General features: G+C 41.5%; 1 protein-coding gene across 5 annotated transcripts in view; it reads right to left on the bottom strand.

Annotated features, from left to right (window-relative positions):
* Positions 1–210: 210 nt before the first annotated feature.
* Positions 211–22,127, bottom strand: part of XPNPEP3 (X-prolyl aminopeptidase 3) — a 64,596-nt gene continuing 42,679 nt past the window's right edge. For 2 of the 5 annotated variants that reach the window (XM_060189024.1, XM_060189028.1), the window contains exons 5-10: positions 20,380–20,442; positions 14,521–14,634; positions 11,855–11,940; positions 3,990–4,170; positions 2,867–2,987; positions 211–520 (exon numbers count right to left, since the gene is read on the bottom strand). In XM_060189024.1, coding sequence (XP_060045007.1) covers positions 354–520; positions 2,867–2,987; positions 3,990–4,170; positions 11,855–11,940; positions 14,521–14,634; positions 20,380–20,442 — 732 coding nt within the window. In that variant the 3' untranslated portion in view covers positions 211–353. Of the gene's footprint in view, positions 521–1,367; positions 1,501–2,866; positions 2,988–3,989; positions 4,171–11,854; positions 11,941–14,520; positions 14,635–20,379; positions 20,443–22,127 lie in introns of all 5 variants that reach the window. The other 3 variants (XM_060189026.1, XM_060189025.1, XM_060189027.1) reach the window with 3 other exon arrangements.

The raw sequence follows: 22,127 nt of genomic DNA, 5'->3' as shown, positions 1-22,127 counted from the left end.
AGAATGAGGTCCTGAGTCCAATCGCTAGTATCACATGTGCCAGAGTGATGCTCTGGCTCTCTGTCTCTTTCTCTTTTTCATTAATAAATAAAAATTAAACTTGCCTGGGTCACTAATTCTACAGAATTAATGTTCTTAAAACTGCAGTAAACTATAGTTCAAAATTCAATTTTCCAGATTTCAAGTTACTTAAATGAAAAAGGTCACACACATGATCGCACCCATTTATACAGCTGCTATACTCCCAGATGAAGCACTGGTATAGGTGTGCATACAGAGGCCCTCAAAAAGCACAGGTGCATGGATGACAGCAGACTGTTCTTGACCGTGAGATGCATGTGCTGCAGTGAGGGTCAAGAGGCCCTGCTGCATATCTGTTCAATGTCATTTATCTCTTTGGGACAGTCTGCAGAGAGGACGAGAGGCGAGTCCTGAGTCACCACCACATCATCCTCGATTCTTACACCAAGGCCACGAAACTTCTCTGGGGCATCTTGATCATCTTCTGGAATATAAATACCTGAGGGGAAAAACTTGTGTTGTTAAAGAGGCTTGAGAGGTGCCTGTAACGCCTATCTAGCTCGCTCTTACTCGCTCACTCCCCTCCTCCATCTCCATCTGAAAAAGTTAGCCTGGTGCTGTAAAGCCCTGGAGGTGACCAAAATAAATTACACGGTGGGCTGGATGGTGGTGTACCTGGTTGAGTGCATATGTTACTATGTGTTAAGGACCCCAGTTCAAGCTTCCAGTCCCCACTTATGGGGAGGGGGGTCACGAGTGGTGGAACATCGCTGCAGGTGTCTTTCCCTTTTTATCTGTTCTTCACTTCTCTTTTTTAATTATCTTTATTTATTGGATAGAGACAGCCAGAAATTGAGGGGGGGGAGGGGTGATAGAGAGGGAGAGAGACATCTACAGTACTTCTTCACCACTTACAAAACTTTGCTCCTACAGGTGGGGGCCAGGGGGCTTGAACCTGGGTCCTCGTGTATTGTAACATATGTGCTCAACCACTTCCCGGCCCCTGCTCCTCACCTCTCAAATTTCTCTATCTCTATTCAATAAATAAATAAATTTATATAAAAAGTAAATTACATGATCCCCACCTACAGAGGGGAAACTTCATGACCTGTGGAACAGGTATATCTCTCTCCCTTCTTAGTTTCTTTGTCTCTATCCAAATTATAAAGACATTAAAACAAAAAATTTTATGTCCAGTGCCCAGGATCATGCAAGCAGGTAATCATTAGATTGCTAGTTTTCCTTGAAGCTTAGGAGAGAGAATTTACTTTTTCCTTTTTTTTTTTAAGTTATTATTACTAGTGAGAGAGAAAGTAAGAAAGAACCAGAGTATAACTGGCACATACAAAGCTGGAAACTGATTTTGTGATCTCATGTCTCAGAGTACAAAGTTTTATTCACTGTGCCACCTCTCGGGCTTGCTGAACATATTCTCCTGATAAGTAAGGTAACACAGACAGTTCTGAGGCGACATCTCAACTGAGAACACAGGGAAAAGAGGCTTCAGATGCATGTGCAGTCTGCCACAACTCATAGGAGACAAGTGCAAATTGGTCCAGGGTTAGCACAAGGACCTGCATAAGAATTCTGGTTCGAGGGAGTCGGGCGGTAGCGCAGCGGGTGAAGCCCACGTGGCGCAAAGCCCAAGGACCGACGTAAGGTTCCTGGTTCGAGCCCCCAGCTCCCCACCTGTAGGGGAGTCACTTCACAGATGGTGAAGCAAGTCTACAGGTGTCTCTCTCTCTCTCCCCCTCTCTATCTTCCCCATCTCTCTCCATTGCTCTCTGTCCTATCCAACAACAATGACATAAATAACAATAATAACTACAATAATAAAACAACAAGGACAACAAAAGGGAATAAATAAATATTAAAAAATTTTTAAAAAAAGAATCCTGGTTTGAGCCCCCGGCTCCCCACCTGCGGTGAAGCAGGTCTGCAGGTATCTCTTTCTCTCCCCGTCTCTGTCTTCCCCATCTCTCTCCGTTTCTGTCTGTCCTAGCCAACAACAACGACATCAATAACAACAATAACTACAACAATAAAATAAGGGCAACAGAATAATGTTACTTTAGTATCTTGTTATTTTTACACACACACTCTCTCTCTCTCCATTGCCATCTTCCTCTCCCCTCTTGATTTTTCTGTCTCTATCTGATAAATAAATACATATTTTAAAAAATCTTTTAAAAGGTTGTCCTCTGGGCCAGTGAAACAGCTCACACAGACAGCATCCTTCTTTGTCATATGCACAGTCCAGGTCTGAATGTGGCCCCCTGCACTGAGGGGGGTTTCAGTGCTGCAGTCTCTTTCATTACTTATCTGCCTACCTATTTTTATCTTAAAAAAAAGTAATCCCCATCTGTTATTTTTTACTTTTCTGCCACCAAGGTTAGCACTGAGGCTTGGTGCTGGCACCAGGAATCCACCGCTCCCAGCGACCTTTTTTTTTTTTTTAAATTTTTTATATTTATTTCCCCTTTTGTTGCCCCCCCCTTTTTTTATTGTTGCAGTTATTGTTGTTATTGATGTCGTCGTTGTTGGATAGGACAGAGAGAAATGGAGAGAGGAAGGGAAGACAGGGAGAGAAAAACAGACAACTGCAGACATGCTTCACTGCCTGTGAAGCGACTCCCCTGCAGATGGGGAGCCGGGGGCTTGAACCCGGATCCTTATGCTGGTCCTTGCGCTTCATATATTGGGGGCTGGGTTCAAATTCAGGTTCCATACATGGCAATGCAGTTCACTAACCAAGCAAACTCTTTTGCTGGTCCTGATGTTTACCCTTTCATCAGACACTATTACTTGTCCCAAGGGATCAGGAGCTGTTGGCACTTCCTCTTACCTGGCTCCACGGTGATTACCATACCAGGTTGTAAAGGGATGGAACGGGGCATGTCTGGAGTGTCATGGACATCCAACCCAAGGTAATGGCCAACATGATGAGGGCAGTATTTTCGAGCAACCTGGAGATGATAATTACCACAGTGTAACCAATTACCCCTTATGGGGAAAATCTGACTTATCCGAATAAGTGAGAGATGTGTTACTGCTTCCATTTACGGTTCTACATTGGGTTAATGCTTAAGAGAGAAGATAAACTGCCATACTGTAGACAGTAGCATTCTAACTAATCTACATTTCCATTCCCACAATTAAATGTGGTACACATACGTCGGCCTGGGTAACCCCGGTAGGGACTATGGTAAATGAAAATCATCATTCTATGTGGTAGGAAGGTGGTATTTTAGAATAGTTCTCACACATTTCTCTGAGAAAGCCAAGTATCTCACAGAAACTTGCAGAATAGAATAAGGATAAAACACCAAATAACAGTAATTACTAGGCAATTACCAGTTTGCATACTTGTTTACAAAAGCTCTATTGGCCTGAGGAGTTCACAGCTTTTCTTTTTCTTTTTTTTTTTTTACCAGAGCACTGCTCAGCTTTGGCTTATGGTGGTGTGGGGATTGAACCTGGGACATTGGAGCCTCAGGCTATCTACCCTCCGCTCCAGTTTATTTTCTGTTGATAAAAGAAAGTCTGAAAGCCTAAACTTGGCAGAAAATACCTTGTTGATCTGCCTGTTTTGACCACTTGGTGTCTAAGTTGAGATTCTGCATTTTTACTGAACTCCATTACATACTGGATGCAAAAGAGGCCTTTGTATACACTGTCAGCAGCTTAATTATGTCACTGAAATAACACCCTTTCTCCTTCAACCTTTCTTCTCTTTTTTTTTCTTTATACCTTGTCTGCAACAGACATCATTTTATATATGGAATTAGGCAGCATGCAATATCCAGTAAGTGCTGCCATCTTCTGGGAGAAATAAAAACTGACTTTTATTGTTTCAAACTATATTGACTCTAAAGTCAAGAAGAAGACTTTTGAATTTTGCAGGTAGGCTAAAAACCAAGAAGCGTCTTAGCTATTTCTGAGAAATACTGTCAAAAGATGTGAAGTACCTTGTAGGCATTATTTCCCTTAATACTCTTCAGGATCCCCAACCCTTTAAGCTTCTGTCCTATCAGTGTAAGCATCATGGTGTAGATATTCTCCAAGCTTGTCCCAGGGCAGCAGAGTGTCAGACAATCTTTCTGAACCTCTAGAACAGCCTCATAGAGTTCTGCCTGAGGTGCCGTGAACCTGGGGAAAGGAAAACCAAAAACTTGAAATTGGAGGTAGCCTGATATTGTAGAATGTCTGCTTCTGAATTTGGTCAGAAAAACTCGGAGGTGATAATGATGGAGTATTGCTGATATTTAGCACTAATAAATCATTACTGATAGGACCTTATTCACACCCTAAAGGCTCAACAGAAAACACGTAATAACTTTTGAAATTGGGGCAGCAGCAAGCCTTTTCCCTTAATTTTTATTAAACATATATTTTGGGGGCAAGTTAAGTGCACACATTATAATACACAAGGATGCAGGTTCAAGCCCCTGGTTCCCACCTGCAGGGGGAAAGCTTCATGAATGGCAAAGTAGAACTGCAGGTTCTCTGTCTCTTTCTCTCTCTATCTCTCCCTCCCTACTCGATTTCTCTCTGTCTCTATATAATAAATATATAATAAAATAAAATAAATGTAATTTCTGAGATAGAGGAAGTATAGAGAGGACCAGAGCATCACTGTGGCACATATGATGCCGGGGACTGAATGCAGGACCTCATGCTTGAGGGTCCAACACTTCATCTACTGTGCCACTTCTCAGGCTGCCAAGGTTTTCTTTCAGATGGTCAGTAGGTATACATGAGAAGAACCAGGAAATGCAGTCAGAGGGTCAGACCAAGGTCAGCCTTAAATCTTTCCAATATTTCCACTTTATTATATGAGAGAGAAAAAAGCACAAGAATCCACTTTTCTAACCCCCCCCCACCTAGATCCTCCTCATCCATCATGTTCCAGGACCTGAACACTTCACTCTTGCCTCCCCTTCCACCCCCCCCCACCCCAGAGTCCCTTACTTTGGTGCAATACACCAAATCCAGCCCAAGTTCAGCTTTGTGTTTCCCTTCTGTTCTTCTTTTTCAACTTCTATGAGTGGGATCATTCCATCTTCATCCTTCTCTTTCTGGATTATCTCACTTAACATAAGAAATGCATTTCTGGGGGTCGGGCGGTGGCGCAGTGGGTTAAGCGCACGTGGCGCAAAGCGCGGGGACCAGCGTAAGGATCCCGGTTCGAGCCCCCGGCTCCCCACCTGCAGGGGAGTCGTTTCACAGGCGGTGAAGCAGGTCTGCAGGTGTCTATCTTTCTCTCTCCCTCTCTGTCTTCCCCTCCTCTCTCCATTTCTCTCTGTCCTATCCAACAACGAATTGCGTCAACAAGGGCAATAATAATAACCACAACAAGCTACAACAAGGGCAACAAAAGGGGGGAAAAATGGCCTCCAGGAGCGGTGGATTCATGGTGCCGGCACCGAGCCCAGCAATAACCCTGGAGGAGGGAAAAAAAAAAAAAGAAATGCATTTCTTCCCCACACCTGTGGACCTCTAATCTTTGACAAAGGGGCTCAGACTATTAAATGGGGAAAGCAGAGTCTCTTCAACAAATGGTGTTGGAAACAATGGCTTGAAACATGCAGAAGAATGAAACTGAACCACTGTATTTCACCAAATACAAAAGTAAATTCCAAGTGGATCAAGGACTTGGATGTTAGACCAAAAACTATCAGATACTTAGAAGAAAATATTGGCAGAACTCTTTTCTGCATAAATTTCAAAGACATCTTCAATGAAACAAATCCAATTACAAAGAAGACTAAGGCAAGTATAAACCTATGGGACTACATAAAATTAAAAAGCTTCTTCACAGCAAAAGAAACCACTACCCAAACCAAGAGACCCCTCACAGAATGGGAGAAGATCTTTACATGCCATACATCAGACAAGAGTTTAATAACCAACATATATAAAGAGCTTTCCAAACTCAACAAGACAACAAATAACCTCATCCAAAAATGGGGGGAGAACCAATGTGTCCTGGAGCTCAGCTTCCCCAGAGACCCACCCTACTAGGGAAAGAGAGAGGCAGACTGGGAGTATGGATCGACCAGTCAACGCCCATGTTCAGCGGGGAAGCAATTACAGAAGCCAGACCTTCTACCTTCTGCAACCCATAATGACCCTGAGTCCATGCTCCCAGAGGGATAGAGAATGGGAAACCTACTGGGGAGGGGTGGGATATGGAGATTGGGCAGTGGGAATTGTGTGGAGTTGTACCCCTCCTACCCTATGGTTTTGTTAATTAATCCTTTCTTAAAAAAAAAAAAAAATGATGAAAAAAATAAATAAAATAAAAATAAATGAAAATCTTAAAAAAAAAAAAAATGGGGGGAGGACTTGGACAGAATATTCACCACAGAAGAGATCCAAAAGGCCAAGAAATACATGAAAAAATGCTCCAAGTCTCTGATTGTCAGAGAAATGCAAATAAAGACAACAATGAAATACCACTTCACTCCTGTGAGAATGTCATACATCAGAAAAGGTAACAGCAGCAAATGCTGGAGAGGGTGTGGGGTCAAAGGAACCCTCCTACACTGCTGGTGGGAATGTCAATTGGCCCAACTTCTGTGGAGAACAGTCTAGAGAACTCTCAGAAGGCTAGAAATGGACCTACCCTATGATCCTGCAATTCCTCTCCTGGGGCTATATCCTAAGGAACCCAACACACCCATCCAAAAAGATCTGTGTACACATATGTTCTTGGCAGCACAATTTGTAATAGCCAAAACCTGGAAGCAACCCAGGTGTCCAACAACAGATGAGTGGCTGAGCAAGTTGTGGTATATATACACAATGGAATACTACTCAGCTGTAAAAAAATGGTGCCTTCACCGTTTTCAGCCGATCTTGGATGGACCTTGAAAAAATCATGTTGAGTGAAATAAGTCAGAAACAGAAGGATGAATATGGGATGATCTCACTCTCAGGCCGAAGTTGAAAAACAAGATCAGAAAAGAAAACACAAGTAGAACCTGAAATGGAATTGGCATATTGCACTAAAGTAAAAGACTCTGGGGTGGGTGGGTGGGTGGGGAGAATACAGGTCCATGAAAAATGATGAATGAAATAGTGGGAGTTGTATTGTTAAATGGGAATCTGGGGAATGTTATGCATGTAAAAAAAAAAAAAAAGAAGTAGAAACGCAAAGCAGAAATTGACTGAGTTTGGAGTATGGCACCAAAGTAAGAAAGCAGAAGTACACTAGAGTTTGCAGTGAGTACCTCCCTAATACTTCCTCTCCACTTTTCCAAGCTTTGGGTCCATGATTGCTCAACAATTTGTTTGGCTTTGTATGTTAACTCTCTTTTCAGTCACCAGGTTCCAGGTGTCATCAGGATGCCGGCCAGACTTCCCTGGATTGAAGACCCCACCAATATGTCCTGGAGCTCAGCTTCCCCAGAGACCCACCCTACTAGGGAAAGAGAGAGGCAGACTGGGAGTATGGATCGACCAGTCAACGCCCATGTTCAGCGGGGAAGCAATTACAGAAGCCAGACCTTCTACCTTCTGCAACCCACAATGACCCTGGGTCCATGCTCCCAAAGGGATAGAGAATGGGAAAGCTATCGGAGGAGGGGGTGGGATATGGAGATTGGGCGGTGGGAATTGTGTGGAGTTGTACCCCTCCTACCCTATGGTTTTGTTAATTAATCCTTTCTTAAATTAAAAAAAAAAAAAGAAATAAGTCAGAAACAGAAGGATGAATATGGGATGATCTCACTCTCAGGCAGAAGCTGAAAAACAAGATCAGAAAAGAAAACAGAAGTAGAACCTGAAATGGAACTGGCGTAGTGCACCAAAGTAAAAGACTCTGAGGTGGGTGGGTGGCGAGAATACAGGTCCAAGAAGGAGTCAAAGGAAGAAGACCCGAGGGCTCTGAATCCTGATTCCACCAGGACCCAAAACGTCTGTCACCAGGAATCTATTTTTTTTTTATAAAGTTTTTTTTTTTTAAAAGATGTTATTTATTTTATTAATGAGAAAGATAGGAGGAGAGAGAGAAAGAGCCAGACATCATTCTGGTACATGTGCTGCCAGGGATTGAACTCAGGACCTCATGCTTGAAAGTCCAGTTCCTTAGCCACTGTACCACCTCCACAGGAATCTTGTTTTTATACCATCACTGAAAGAGAAGTGAATCTGGAAAACACCAAAGGAAGCCAAGCATTGTTTCTTCTACTATGAGATGAGGAAAAAAAGAAAAAAAGAAAGACATTTGGAAGTAGTAATAGGTATAGGTGTGACTTATAATTTTGTTAATCAGTATTAAATCACTAATAAAAAATAATTTAAAAAAAGAAATACATTTCTTTTTTTAATGACTTTTAAATTTTTTTTTCTAATATTTATTTATTCCCTTTTGTTGCCCTTGTTGTTTCATTGTTGTTGTTGTTGTTATTAATGTTGTCATTGTTGGATAGGACAGAGAGAAATGGAGAGAGGAGGGGAAGACAGAGGGGGAAAGACAGACACCTGCAGACCTGCTTCACTACCTGTGAAGCAAATTCTCTGCAGGTGGGGAGCCGGGTGCTCGAACCCGGGGGGGGGGGGGGGATCCTTTTGCCAATCCTTGCGCTTTGCGCCACGTGCGATTAACCTGCTACCACCCGACTCCCAAGAATGCATTTCTAATAGTAAACCAGATATCATAGGTAAGGTCTTAAAAAATTTTTTTTACAGGGGATAGGTGGTAGTGCACCCAGTTATATGCACACAGTACTAAGTGTAAGGATCCAGGTTCGAGCCTCCTTGCTCCGCACCAGGAGGAAGCTTTATAATCAGAGAAGCAAGTCTTCTCCCTCCCTCTCTAGATTTCTCTCTGTCCTACCCAATAAAATAGAAAAATGGTTGTTAGGAGCAGTGGATTTGTAGTGTCAGCACCAAGCTCCAGTGATTACTTTGGGGATATATATATATATATATATATATATATATATATATATATATATGACTTATAATTATTAAATTTTTTATTGTCTTTATTTATTTACTGGATAGACAGTCAGAAATCAAGGTGAGAGACAGAGACACACCTGCAGCACTGCTTCACCACTTGTGAAGCTTTCCCTCTGCAGGTGGGGTCTGGGGGCTCAAACCCAGGTCCTTGCACACTGTAACATGTGCACTCAACCAGGTTCGCCACTACCTGGTCCCTACTATTATTTTTAAATATTTATTTATTTATTCCCTTTTGTTGCCCTTGTTGTTTTATTGTTGTAGTTACTGATGTCGTTGTTGTTGGATAGGACAGAGAGAAATGGAGAGAGGAGGGGAAGACAGAGGGGGGGAGAGAAAGACAGACACCTGCAGACCAGACCTGCAGACCTGTGAACCGACTCCCCTGCAGGTGGGGAGCTGGGGCTCGAACAGAGATCCTTACACCAGTCCTTGTGCTTTACGCCTCGTGCGCTTAACCCACTGCGCAACCTCCCGACTCCCATCTTATTATTTATTGGGTAGAGATAGACATTGAGGGCAGGGGTAGATAGCATAATGGTTATGCAAACAGACTCTCATGCCTGAGGCTCTGAAGGTCCAGGTTCAAAACCTCCCACCACAAGCCAGAGCTGAGCAGTACTCTGGTACAAAACAAACAAACAAACAAAAACCAGGAGATAGACATTGAGAGGGAAGGAGGGAAATAGAGAGAAACCTGTAGCACTGCTTCATTGCTCATGAAGCTTCCCTCTACAAGTGGGGGTCAGGGTTTGAACCTGGGGCCTTGTGCTTTGTAATATGTATACTTAACCAGGTATGCCACCACCCAACCCTCAAACTTGTTTTTTTTTTAAAAGGAACTTTTTAAAATAATTTTTAACATTTATTTATTTATTTTCCTTTTTGTTGCCCTTTTTGTTTATCGTTGTTGTTGTTATTGCTGTCATTGTTGTTGGATAGGACACAGAGAAATGGAAAGAGGAGGGGAAGACAGAGAGGGGGAGAGAAAGACAGACACCTGCAGACCTGCTTCACCACCTGTGAAGTGACTCCCCTGCAGGTGGGGAGCCGGGGGCTCGAACTGGGATCCTTATCCCGATCTTTGCGCTTTGCACCACATGTGCTTAACCCGCTGAGCTATGCCCGACTCCCCAAACTTGTTTTTTTTAACAATATGTATTTTTTTTTTTTAATATGTATTGGTTTTATTACTATCATTTGTAATAGGTTTAATCTAACCAAACCCACCATTATTTACAAATTAATTTTTTAGCCAAAAAATACAAACTTTAGGGACTGGAGAAATAGCATAATGGTTTACAAAAGACTCATGCCTGAGGCTCTGAGGTCCCACGTTCAAACCCTAGCACCACCATAAGCCAGAGCTGAGTAGTGCTCTGGTGTGTGAGTGTCCTCTCACTAAAATAAATAAATAAGGATGCCAGGTGGCTGCGCGCATGGTTAAGCGCTCATATTACAGTGCACAAGGACTCAGGTTCAAGCCCCTGATCCCAACCTGAAGGCGTGAAGCTTCAAGAGTGGTAAAGCAGGGCTGCAGGTGTCTGTCTCTTTCCCTCTCAACTTCTCCCTCCCTTCTCAATTTCTGTCTCTATCTAATAAATAAATAAATAATTTTACAATAAAATAAATAATTAAAAAAAAGAGCCTGGGACACAGCATAATGTATGCAAAACGATTCTCAAACCTAAGGCGGCTCTGAGGTCCCAGTTTTAATCCCCTACCCCACCATAAGTCAGAGATAGGCAGTGTTCTGGTCTCTTTTGTCTCTCATTAAAACAAACTAAATAAAATATTAAAGAAAACAAAAAGAAAATCTTCAGAGTCTGGATGGTGGCACATCTGGCAAAGAACATACGAGGATGCGAGGAAGGAAGCTATACAAGCAATGTAGCAGGTGCAGATGTCTCTCTTTCTCTTTGTCTCTGTATCATAATTTAAAATTTAATTAAAAGAGAAAACTTGGGGCTGGCTGGTGGGGCACCTGGTTGAGCACACATGCTACAATGCACAAGGACCCAGGCTCAAGCCCCTGGTCCCAAAAGCTTTGTGAGAGGTGATGCAGTGCTGCAGGTGTCAGGTGTTTTTCAACCCCCCCTTTAAAAAAATAATTCATTTATTTATTCATAAAGATAGGAGAAAGAGAAAGAACAAGACATCACTCTGGTACATGTGCTGCCAGGGACTGAACTCAGGACCTTATGTTTGAGAGTCCAATGCTTTATCCACTATGCCACCCCCCAGACCACTTTCACTTCCTCTCTATCTCCCTCCTCCCTTCAATTTCTGACTGTTTCTATCAAATAAATAAAGATAATAATTAAAAAAATTATATATATAGAAAGAAAAACTCCATATGTGTGTGTGCATGTGTATATATATGTGTGTGTTAATCAGGTATTTTAAACAATTTTTATTTATTTTCCCTTTTGTTACCCTTGTTGTTTTGTTGTTGTAGTTATTATTGTTGTTGTTATTGATATTGTCGTTGTTGGATAGGACAGAGAGAAATGGAGAGAGGAGGGGAAGACAAAGAGGGGAGAGAAAGAGAGACACCTGCAGACCTGCTTCACCGCCTGTGAAGTGACTCCGCTGCAGATTGGGAGTCAGGGCTCGAACCAGGATCCTTAGGCCAGTCCTTGTGCTTTGCACCACATGTGCTTAACCCGAGCGCTACTGCCTGACTCCCACAATCAGGTAATTTGAAGTGCTTGATCCCAAGATGTGATGAATAAATTAGGATCTCAGTCAGTTCAGCTGAGTTGTGTTAAAGGGACCTGATTAGGATCTTATAAAGGTAGCTTAGTATATCCATATTCCAACTCATTCTAAGTGGTAGGAATATTATTTATAGAAACCTTACCTGCCATTGATAGGCCAGGTACGAGTGATGTCACTCACATAGGAAGAAGACTCACAACCTCCATCAAGCAGTACCATTTCCCCATCCTGGAACAAAAGTAAAACATATAATTGTAATTATTTCTTATAACTCAAACTCATTGTGATACACATACACCTCATATAAATGTTCACATTGGTTCAAGAAAAGCAGCATTGGGTAGTGGTCAAATGCATAGGTTCCATAACTAGGCTTTTTTTTGGTGCCTCTAGGGCTCTGTGCCTGTACTGTGAATCCACTGCTCCTGGAGGCCATTTTTCCCAATTTTTGTTTTGTTATTGTTGTTAGATAGGACAGAGAGAAATCTCAAGAGGAGAGAAAGAGACAGCTACAAACCTTCACTGCTTGTGAAATGACCTCCCTGCAGGTAAGGAGCCAGGGGCTCGAATCAGGATCCTTATGCTGGTCCCTGAGCTTCGTGCCATATGCACTTTACCTAGTATGCTACCATTCGGTCCCCTTGAATTAGACTTCTTGTGTTTGTATTACCAGGTATAACTATTAGTAAATCATAAATATTACCCTTATTGTTGTTAATTGGAAAAAAAAAGTTCCTTCTACCTATCACCCGAGAATGATGGGTCCTGAAATTATTGCAGCCTGGAGTGTTCCTAGCTGTGACCACAGAATGCCACAGATCAGACCTACAGGGATACAGAGGTTATATAGGCTCCTGTGCTGACAATGGGCCTCAGATCAAATCTATGGGATTTATAGTTAACAATACTTATATACTTTTACCATATTTGGGAGCTACTCTCTTCTCTGATCCAGCTTTCTAGTCCTTTTTTCCAACTATGACACCATCTCCCCAGACAATAACTTAGGTCACCTGCATGTTAGATGTCAAACTCAGAGAAAAACTAGTAAGGTCATGGGACCCTTGGAATATACCTTAAATAGACCTACTAGATTTTTTCAAAACAGAGACCCCAAATCAAACTTTCAAGGGAGGGGACTGGATATGGAGTTCTGGTGGTGGGAATTATATGGAATTGTACCCCTCTTATCCTATGATCTTGTCAATACTTCCATTTTATAAGTTAAAAAAACATTAACAAGTTGATTTGGGAGCACTGGTATCATGCTTGTAAGAGGCCAGAGAGGTAGTTCACTGGGCAGGGTACCTGCCTTGCCATAGGCAGGGCCCAGGTCTGAGCCTCAGCACCACATGGGATTGCTAAGGAAGCACCAAATGGCATAGTGCCTCTTCTTTTGTCTGCCTGAATGAAAAAGTAGACTAGGAGTGGTGAAATCACTCACGTACAAGGGTCTTGTTCTGCAAAAGAACCACAACAGAATAAAACAAAGTACAACCAAACAAAATAGTCAATACTGTAACGAAGTAGGTTACTGAGTGACAGTCAATAGGAAGAACAAACATGAAATTTAGGTTTCCAGGATTTCATTCAGATGGTGGATTACCAGATATAGAATAGTTATTATGAAGCACTAAAGGGATAAAGGGTGGAATCACAAAAAGATAAACAAACAACAAGAAATGATCCAAATTAATTATGCAAGACAGGGAGGAATTAAACAGGAGTTAAAACCAAATGCTGTAATCAAACACTCAGTGGATGGCTGAAATAGAAGATTAGACAACTAAAGAGAAAATCTGTTTCTTGAAAGACGAATCTACTCAAATCCCTGAAAACACGACAGAAGTGTAAGGCAAATGTGAATATGAAAGAGATCTGAAAACCTTTGCTAGCTTACTGAAACCCAACCTGTGCAAATAGTTATATCAGTTTTATTTATTAATATATTTGAAAAGAATCCATTGACATGTTAAGATAAATAATCTACCAACTGTAGAAATAGCTCAACTGGTAATGCACTGGGCTCATATGCCTGAGGTTCCTGGTTCAACCACCAGCACCACATGTTTCAGATTGTACTGTGGCTTCTGTCTCTCCTTTCTGTCTCCTGTGAAACTCTCTCATATTTATACATAAACTCCAAATAATCTAAATAACTTAGAAAACTGGTGCTATTTTATATTTTTGCAAATCTCTGTGTAGTATAATAAAAGACAGCTGGCATTTAATACCTGTGTCTGCTTTCAGTCTGGCATGGTACCACATTTCATACAACTTCTAGGACACTACATTACATTTGAAAGAATGAGTAGAGAAGACAAATGTCTTAGAATTCTTATGAAAATGTATTTAAGTTCATAGACTACAATTTAACTGTTATTCTACATTGCAGCAATTAAAATGAACAAATTATAGGGGCTGCGAGATTGTTTACCTGGTAGAGTGCACAAGGCCCTAGCTTTGAGCCCCAGTACCACATGAGAGGACTACTAAGCATTATACTATCTGCTCCCACCCCAGGAACTGATTTTAATAGTAGGGTTGAGTGAGTGTTAGAATAAAATAAAAGAACTGACATTAAAGCATTAAAATTTGAGCCAGGTGGTAGCACACCTAATTGAGCATACATGTTATACAAGGACCCAGGTTCAAGCCCTCTGTCCCCGCCTGCAGATTTTAAATAACAAAGTGCATTATAAATGACAGATATCTTGAGAAAGCTACAAACTAGAAAGCGATGAGGTGAGTTTTCTACGATGGCATCTGGACCCCAGAGAAGGCAGCTCTAAAGGGCATTTTGTGTACCTTGATTAGTTGATTATTCTTCACATAGTGCAAAGTGTTTGACCGGTTACCTCCAGCAACCACAGGTGGATAGGCTAAGATGTCTGCACCACGAGCCCGGCACTCAAATTCAAACTAAAACACAACAGGAAAGTATGACTAGAATTGCAATGGAATAAAAAATGTTTTCAAGCTGCCCCAGCATGCCCTCTTCAACAGCCCACATCTCCATTCAAGACTCTTCTCTCATTACTACTACAGAACTATTGATAACCTATTCAAATTTTTATTTATTTATTGGATAGAGAGACAGAGAGACACCACAGTACTGCTTCGCTGCTCTGAAAGGGTACCCCCTGCAGGTGGGGACAGTGGGCTTGAACCTGGGGGCCTTGTAGAACATGTGTGCTCAATTGGGTGTGGCACCACCTGGCCCTTCAAATTTTAATGCTATAATGTCAATTCATTTCTTTTATTTTTATTCCAATATTCATTCAACCCTACTATTAAAATTAGTTCCTGGGGTGGGGGTAGAAAGCATAATGGTTATGCAAAGAGACTCTCAAGTTGAGGTTCTGAAGTCCCAAGTCCAATCCCCTGCACCAACATAATAATCTAAATTACTAACCTTAAATTTTCAAATAGCTATCACACTATATGCTCTGGAAATGTACCAATGCACCCCCAATATACCTAATATTGGGGCATCTTGAAACGTTACAAAATGTGAGCTCAGATCTATAAGGATGCAGAGGTCACATAGGCTAAGCTGAATATGGGCCCCAGATCACATCAATTCGATGGGGTTTACAATCAACAATATTTATACTCCTTTCCCATATTTGGGAGCTATTCTCTTCCCTGATCCAGCTTTCTGGCCCTTCTGCCAGCCATGACACTACTTCCCCAGACAATAATTAGGATCCACCTGCATATCAGATTCCAGGCTCAGGCAAAAACAAACAAACAAAAAAACCACTAGTATAGCCACAGGCCCTTTGGAATGTAACTAAAATATGCCTACTAGCTATCGACAAAATGGAGGGCCCCCCCAACTCTTCATCTACACTATTCCAGCCTTTAGGTCCATTATTGGTCTACAATTTGCTTGGCTTTGTATGTTAACTCTCTTTTCAACCACCAGGTTCCAGATGCTAGCAGGATGCGACCAGACTTCCCTGGACAGACAACCCCACCAATGTGTCCTGGAGCTCCACTTCCCCAGAGCCCTACCCCACTAGGGAAAGAGAAAGACAGGCTGGGAGTATGGATCGACCAGTTAATGCCCATGTTCAGTGGGGAAGCAATTATAGAAGCCGGACCTTCCACCTTCTGCATCCCACAATGACCTTGGGTCCACACTCCCAGAGGGTTAAATAGTAGGAAAGCTATCAGGGGAGGGGATGGGATACACAGTTCTGGTGGTGGGAATTGTGTGGAGTTGTACCCCTCTTATCCTATGTTTTTTTCAATGTTTCCTTTTTATAAATAAAAAATTAATTAAAAAAAAAAAAAGAAGGAACCTGGGAAAAACAAAACAAAACAAAAAAAAAAAAAAAAAAAAAGAAACAGGCTGGGAATATGGATCGACCTCCCAATGCCCATGTCCAGTGGAGAATTATAGAAACCAGACCTTCCACCTTCTGCATCCCATAATGATCCTGGGTACATACTCCCAAAGAATAGGAAACCTTTCAATGGAGGGGATGGGATAAAGAACTCTGGTGGTAGAAATTGTATGGGATTGTGCCCCTTTTATCCCAAATCTTGTCAATCATTATTAAATCAATAAAAAATGTCAAAAAAAAAAAAAGAATTTTTTTACATTATCTTTATTTATTCAATAGAGACAGCCAGAAATCAAGAGGGAAAGGAGTGATAGAGGGGGAGAGAGACAGAGATACCTGCAGTACTGCTTCACCAGTCACAAAACTTTCCCCCTACAGGTGGGACCAGGGGCTTGAGTACAGGTCCTTGTGCATTGTCATGTGTGCTCAACCAGGTGTGCCACCACCCGGCCCTATACATTCTATTAGTTGAAAAAAAAAAGGGGAGTCGGCAGTAACGCAGCAGGTTAAGCGCACATGGCTCGAAGCGCAAGGGCTCAAAGCTCAAGGATAGGTATAAGAATTCCGGTTGGAGCCCCCGGCTCCCTACCTGTAGGGTGTCGCTTCACAAGCGGAGAAGCAGGTCTGCAGGTGTCTTTCTCTTTCCGTTTTTCCCTCCTCTCTCCATTTCTCTCTGTCCTATCCAACAAAGACAACACCAATAACAACAATAATAACCACAACAACAATAAAAAAACAAGGGTAACAAAAGGGAATGAATAAACATATATAAAAAAATGATTATAGGAGTCAGGCTGTAGCGTAGTGGGTTAAGCGCATGGGGCGCAAAGCGCAAGGATCGGCATAAAGGTCCCAGTTCGAGGCCCCAGCTCCCCACCTGCAGGGGAACCGCTTCACAAGCGGTGAAGCAGGTCTGCAGGTGTCTATCTTTCTCTCTGCCTGTCTTCCCCTCCTCTCTCCATTTCTCTCTGTCCTGTCCAACAACGACAACAATAATAACTACAACAATAAAACAAGAGCAACAAAAGGGAATAAATAAATATTTTTTAAAAATGATTATAGGTTCCAGGAGGTGGCGCACCCAGTTGAGCGTACATATTACAGTCCACAAGAATCTGACCCCCACCCACACAGGGAAGATTCATGAGTGGTGAAGCAATGCTGTATCTCTCTGTCTCTCCCTCTCAATGTCTGTTCTATCAGGGGGAAAAAAGATTTACTTATTTAACCACAACATAAAAAGCTTTCTGGGGTTGATAAGATAGCTAACTTGGATAGTGGGCTTGCTTTGTCAGGGGCATGACCCAGGTTTGTGTTTAGCCCTCAATATAGCTTCGGTGCTGTGAGATTTTTCTGTTTCTCTCCCTTCCTACCTTTCTTTCAGATTTTATTTATTCATGAAGAATGATAGGCAGAGAGAGAGAAAGAACTAGGTATTACTCTGGTATGTGCCAGGGATTTAACTCAGGACCTAATACTTGAGAGCTCAATGCTTTATCCATTGTGCCACCTCCTGGACCACTTTGTCTTTTTTTATCTGAAAAAGTTGGCCTGGGGAAGGGGAGATAGCATATGGTTATGCAAACAGACTCTCATGCCTGAGGCTCCAAAGTTCCAGGTTCAATCCCCTGCACCACCATAAGCCAGAGCTGAGCAGTGCTCTGATGTTTCTGTGGCTCTCTCCCTTCCTCTATATCTCTCTCAAAAATAAAGTAAAATATTTTTAATTATATATTTATTTAACCCCTTTTGTTGCTCTTATTGTTTTTTATTCTTATAGTTATTATTGTTGTTATTGATGTCATTGTTGGATAGGACAGAGAGAAATGGAGAGAGGAGAGGAAGACAGAAAGGGGGAGAGAGGTGGGTGGGGAGAATACAGGTCCAAGAAGGATGACAGAGGACCTAGTGGGGGTTGTATTGTTATATGGGAAACTGGGGAATGTTATGCATGTACAAACTATTGTATTTACTGTTGAATGTAAAACATTAATTCCCCAATAAAGAAATAAAAAATAAAAAAAAGAAAGAAAGAGAGAGAGAGAGAGAGACCTGTATTATGGCTTCACCACTTCTGCAGCTTCTCCCTGCAGATGGGGACAAGGAGCTAGGTCCTTGCTCACTGTGGCATGTGTGCTCTACTGGATGTGCCACTGCCCAGTCCCAAATAAATCTCTCCTAAAAGTGTCCAAGTAGAAAGCTCATCATGCAGAGCACAGGACTTGTATACATAAGACCCTGAGCTTGAGCTCCAGCACTTCATATGCCAAAAATGGAGCAGACTCTCTTTTTTACAATAAAGAATTAAATCTTAAAATAAATAAATAAATAAATGTAGTATGGGATCCTGACACAGAAAAAAGATGTCAGTTGGACACTAAGAATCCTAGTAAGGTATGGACAGTAGTTAATAACAATGTGCCAACCAGTTCATTAGTAGTGACAAATATTAAGATAGCAACACAATTTCTGGGTATGGGGTATCTAGGAACTAGCTGTTAAGTTCTTACAAATTTCCTGAAATTCTAAAATAAAAGTTGATTAAATGCTGCCAAGTAAATGCTCTAAAATAAAACATCACAGTGGCCAGAAGGTAGTTCAGCAAGCAGAGCACGGGACTTAAATGCACCGGACCCTCAGTCTGATCCCTGACATGGCAAATGCTACAGCACAGATTTAGTTTTTCTCTCTCTCTTTCTTCCTCTCTTCCACCTCATAAAAAAAAAGGGGGGGGGAGAGAAAGACAGACACCTGCACACCTGCTTCACCGCCTGTGAAGTGACTCCCCTGCAGGTGGGGAGCCGGGGGCTTGAACCAGGATCTTTATCGCCGGTCCTTACATTTGCTACACCCACACTTAATGTGCTGTGCTACCACCCAACTCCCAAAATAAATAAAATATTAAAAAAAAAAAAAAAGTTGGCCTGGAGTGGTGAAGGCCGTGACAACCAAGAAAAAAAAAATTTCTGCATAACCATTGTGCAATCGCTGCCATTTATTTTTTCATTCATTCATTCATTCATTCATTCATTCATTCATTCGTGTTTATTAATTTAGTTGAGAGAGGACAGTAACTGAGTGGTGGACCTGGTTGAGCATAGCATACAGGTTATAATGCACAAGGACCCAGGTTCAAGCCCCTGATCCCCCACCTACAGAGGCTAAGTTTCATAAGTGGTAAAGCAGTGCTGCAGGTCTCTCTCCTCTATCTCCACCTGCCCTCTCTTTGCAATAAACAAATAAATTAATAAATATTAAAAGAGAGAGAGAGACCATCAGAGTACCACTGTGGCATAAATAATGCCAGGGCTTGAACTTGGGACATGATGCCTGCTAGTCCAATGCTTTATCCACTGCACTACTTACTGGGTTGCAATTCTACTTAATTTCATTATGTTTTAGGATAGAACTGGAGACTGGTGAGTCACTGGCAATATATAACTTCAAAGTCTCTTCTTTACAGCTACTGTTATTCAACTTACATTTATGTACATTTTTCCTTCTTTATTCTGCTTTGTAATGTCTTTTATTTAATTGTAGTTCTGCATTTATTTATTTAGATAGAGACAGAGAGGCAGAGAAAGAGTGAAAGAGACCACAGCACTAAAGCTTCTTTCAGTGAGGCGGAGTTAGGGCTCAAACCTAGGCTGTACACATGGCAATCAGTACACTATTTAAGTGAGGTATTACACAGGCCTAGCTCGACATATTTTATTTTTTTAAAGTTTTTAAAAAAATTATGTATAAACATAAGATATAAAGGGATAGACAGACACACATAGAGAACCAGAACATTATTCTGGCACATGGGATACTAGGGGTTGAATTTGAGACCTCATGCTTCCAAGTTCGGTGCCCTACTCACTATACCATATCCTGGGCTTACTGTATATATTTTAGACTCAATTAACAAATCACCAGTGACACTTAAGGATCAAGAAGAAAAAAGGAAAGAAAGAAATTAATGAAGGAAAGAAGGAAGAAAGAAAGAGAATCAACTGCTTATGTGGTGCAGGAGGTGGTGAAAAAGATAATGTATTCAACTCTTAATTATAAGGTACCAAGTGTGATCCCATGCATCACATGTGCCTGGATGATACTCTGGTTATCTCTTTCTCTCTCCCCTCCTTTCTCTCATTAAAAAAAAAAAAAAAAAAAGGAGGAAGAGGAAGAGAATAAAGGAAGGAAGAAATAAAAGAAAAAGAAGAGCCAATCTTTACTGACTGATATACTGACATCCAAAAGAAACCAAGGATGTCACTTGCAAATTGATGAAATTACTTAAAAGTGTCTTCAAGCATTTGATGCTTACCTTAGCATAAAGGAAACTTTCTTCCACAGGGGCTTTACTAGCAAACATGGTCTCTATGAAAGCCTGCAAAGAAAAAAGAGGATGAAAAGTAGTCTCATTGAAACCATGTAGTTTAACTACACATTCAAAACACTGGAGGTTCTACAATTTTGTTGACCTAATGTTGTGATTTTTGTGGGCATGACAGTATTGATTTCCAAAGGGAATATTAGTTCTTTCAGGAATATTTGACTGATGAGATTTAGTGGAGATAGCCAGGTTTCTTCTGAGAAAAAAAAGAAAAGAAAAGAAGAGAAAATAAGAGAAAAGAAAAGAAGAGGAAAGAAAAGAAAAAATGGCCACAGGAGCACTGGGTTCACAGTGGAGGCAACAAGGGTTGTGGCGCAAAGCGCAGGGACCGGCGTAAGGATCCCGGTTCGAGCCCCCAGCTCCCCACCTGCAGGGGAGTCGCTTCACAGGCGGTGAAGCAGGTCTGCAGGTGTCTATCTTTCTCTCCCCTCTCTGTCTTCCCCTCCTCTCTCCATTTCTCTCTGTCCTATCCAACAACAAAGCAACGTCAACAGTGGCAATAATAACCGCAACGAGGCTGCAACAACTAGGGCAACAAAAGGGGGGAAAAATGGCCTCTAGGAGTGGTGGATTCATGGTGCAGGCACCGAGCCCAGCAATAACCCTGGAGGAAAAAAAAAAAAGTATATTTAAAAAAAGATGAATTTCACCTGGGTCACTATCATTTTTTTTTTTAAGACTTCAATTATTAATGAAAGGGACAGGAAGAGAAAGAAAGAACAAACCAGAGCATCACTCTGGCACATGTGCTGGTGGGGATCAAACTTGGTACATCATGCCTGAGAGCTCAACACTTTATTCACTGCACCACCTCCTAGATCATTGTCACTATCGTTTTTTTATGAATCTTTGCAACCTGTGAGACACACTGTAAGGCAGATGATTCAGATGGTGCAAACCAATGACAGAGAACAGAACAACCATGGAAGAAGCTATTCAGATTAGGAAGTAACACCCCAATGAAAGGTAGACACCTGCAGACCTGCTCTGCAGATTTGCATGCAATACCTCAATGAATTTGTTTAAGATGGCTCCTGAGGATTTAAATTTTACATCAAGGAATAATGTCTGGCTTTAAACATTGCAAAGTGGATGAAATTCTCACTCTGGTTCACTGGGAATTCCTGGTTTGCTAGAGTCGATTAAAGGATGGGTCTACCATACATACCTAGAAATGGGCAACTGTTCTCTCTCTTTCTCTCTCTTGTCAGAGATATGGTTAAGTTCCTACAGAAGTGGCAGAAATTCTATGGATGCAGACAGAACCGATTGCACTGGCTATCTAATGAAGGAAGTAAGCACACACATAGGATGGGTGACTCTTACTTTGGTTATGGCTCACACTAAGATAAAGAGTACCTACCTACCATAAATATGGAGAAATTGGAACCCTTGCTCATTGCCTGTGGGATGTAAAATGGTGTAGGTATTAGGCTGTTTCCGTAAAATATGAAACAGATTTACCATTTAATTCCAGAATTCCACTTCTGGGTATATATCAAAAAGAAATGAAAGCATGAACTTAAACTGATATTTGTACTACAATGTTCATAGCAGAATTATTCATAATTGCCTAATGAAGGAAATAACTCAAATGTCTACCTATAAATATACAATGTAATATTAGTCTTAAAAGGAAATGAATTCAGGGGCCAGGAATATAGTATCTGTATGAGGCC

The sequence above is a fragment of the Erinaceus europaeus genome, chromosome 4 (genome assembly GCF_950295315.1).
Source record: "Erinaceus europaeus chromosome 4, mEriEur2.1, whole genome shotgun sequence".
NCBI lineage: Eukaryota > Metazoa > Chordata > Mammalia > Eulipotyphla > Erinaceidae > Erinaceus > Erinaceus europaeus.
Note: the sequence above shows the minus strand (reverse complement) of the source record. Positions and strands in the feature narration are given on the sequence as shown.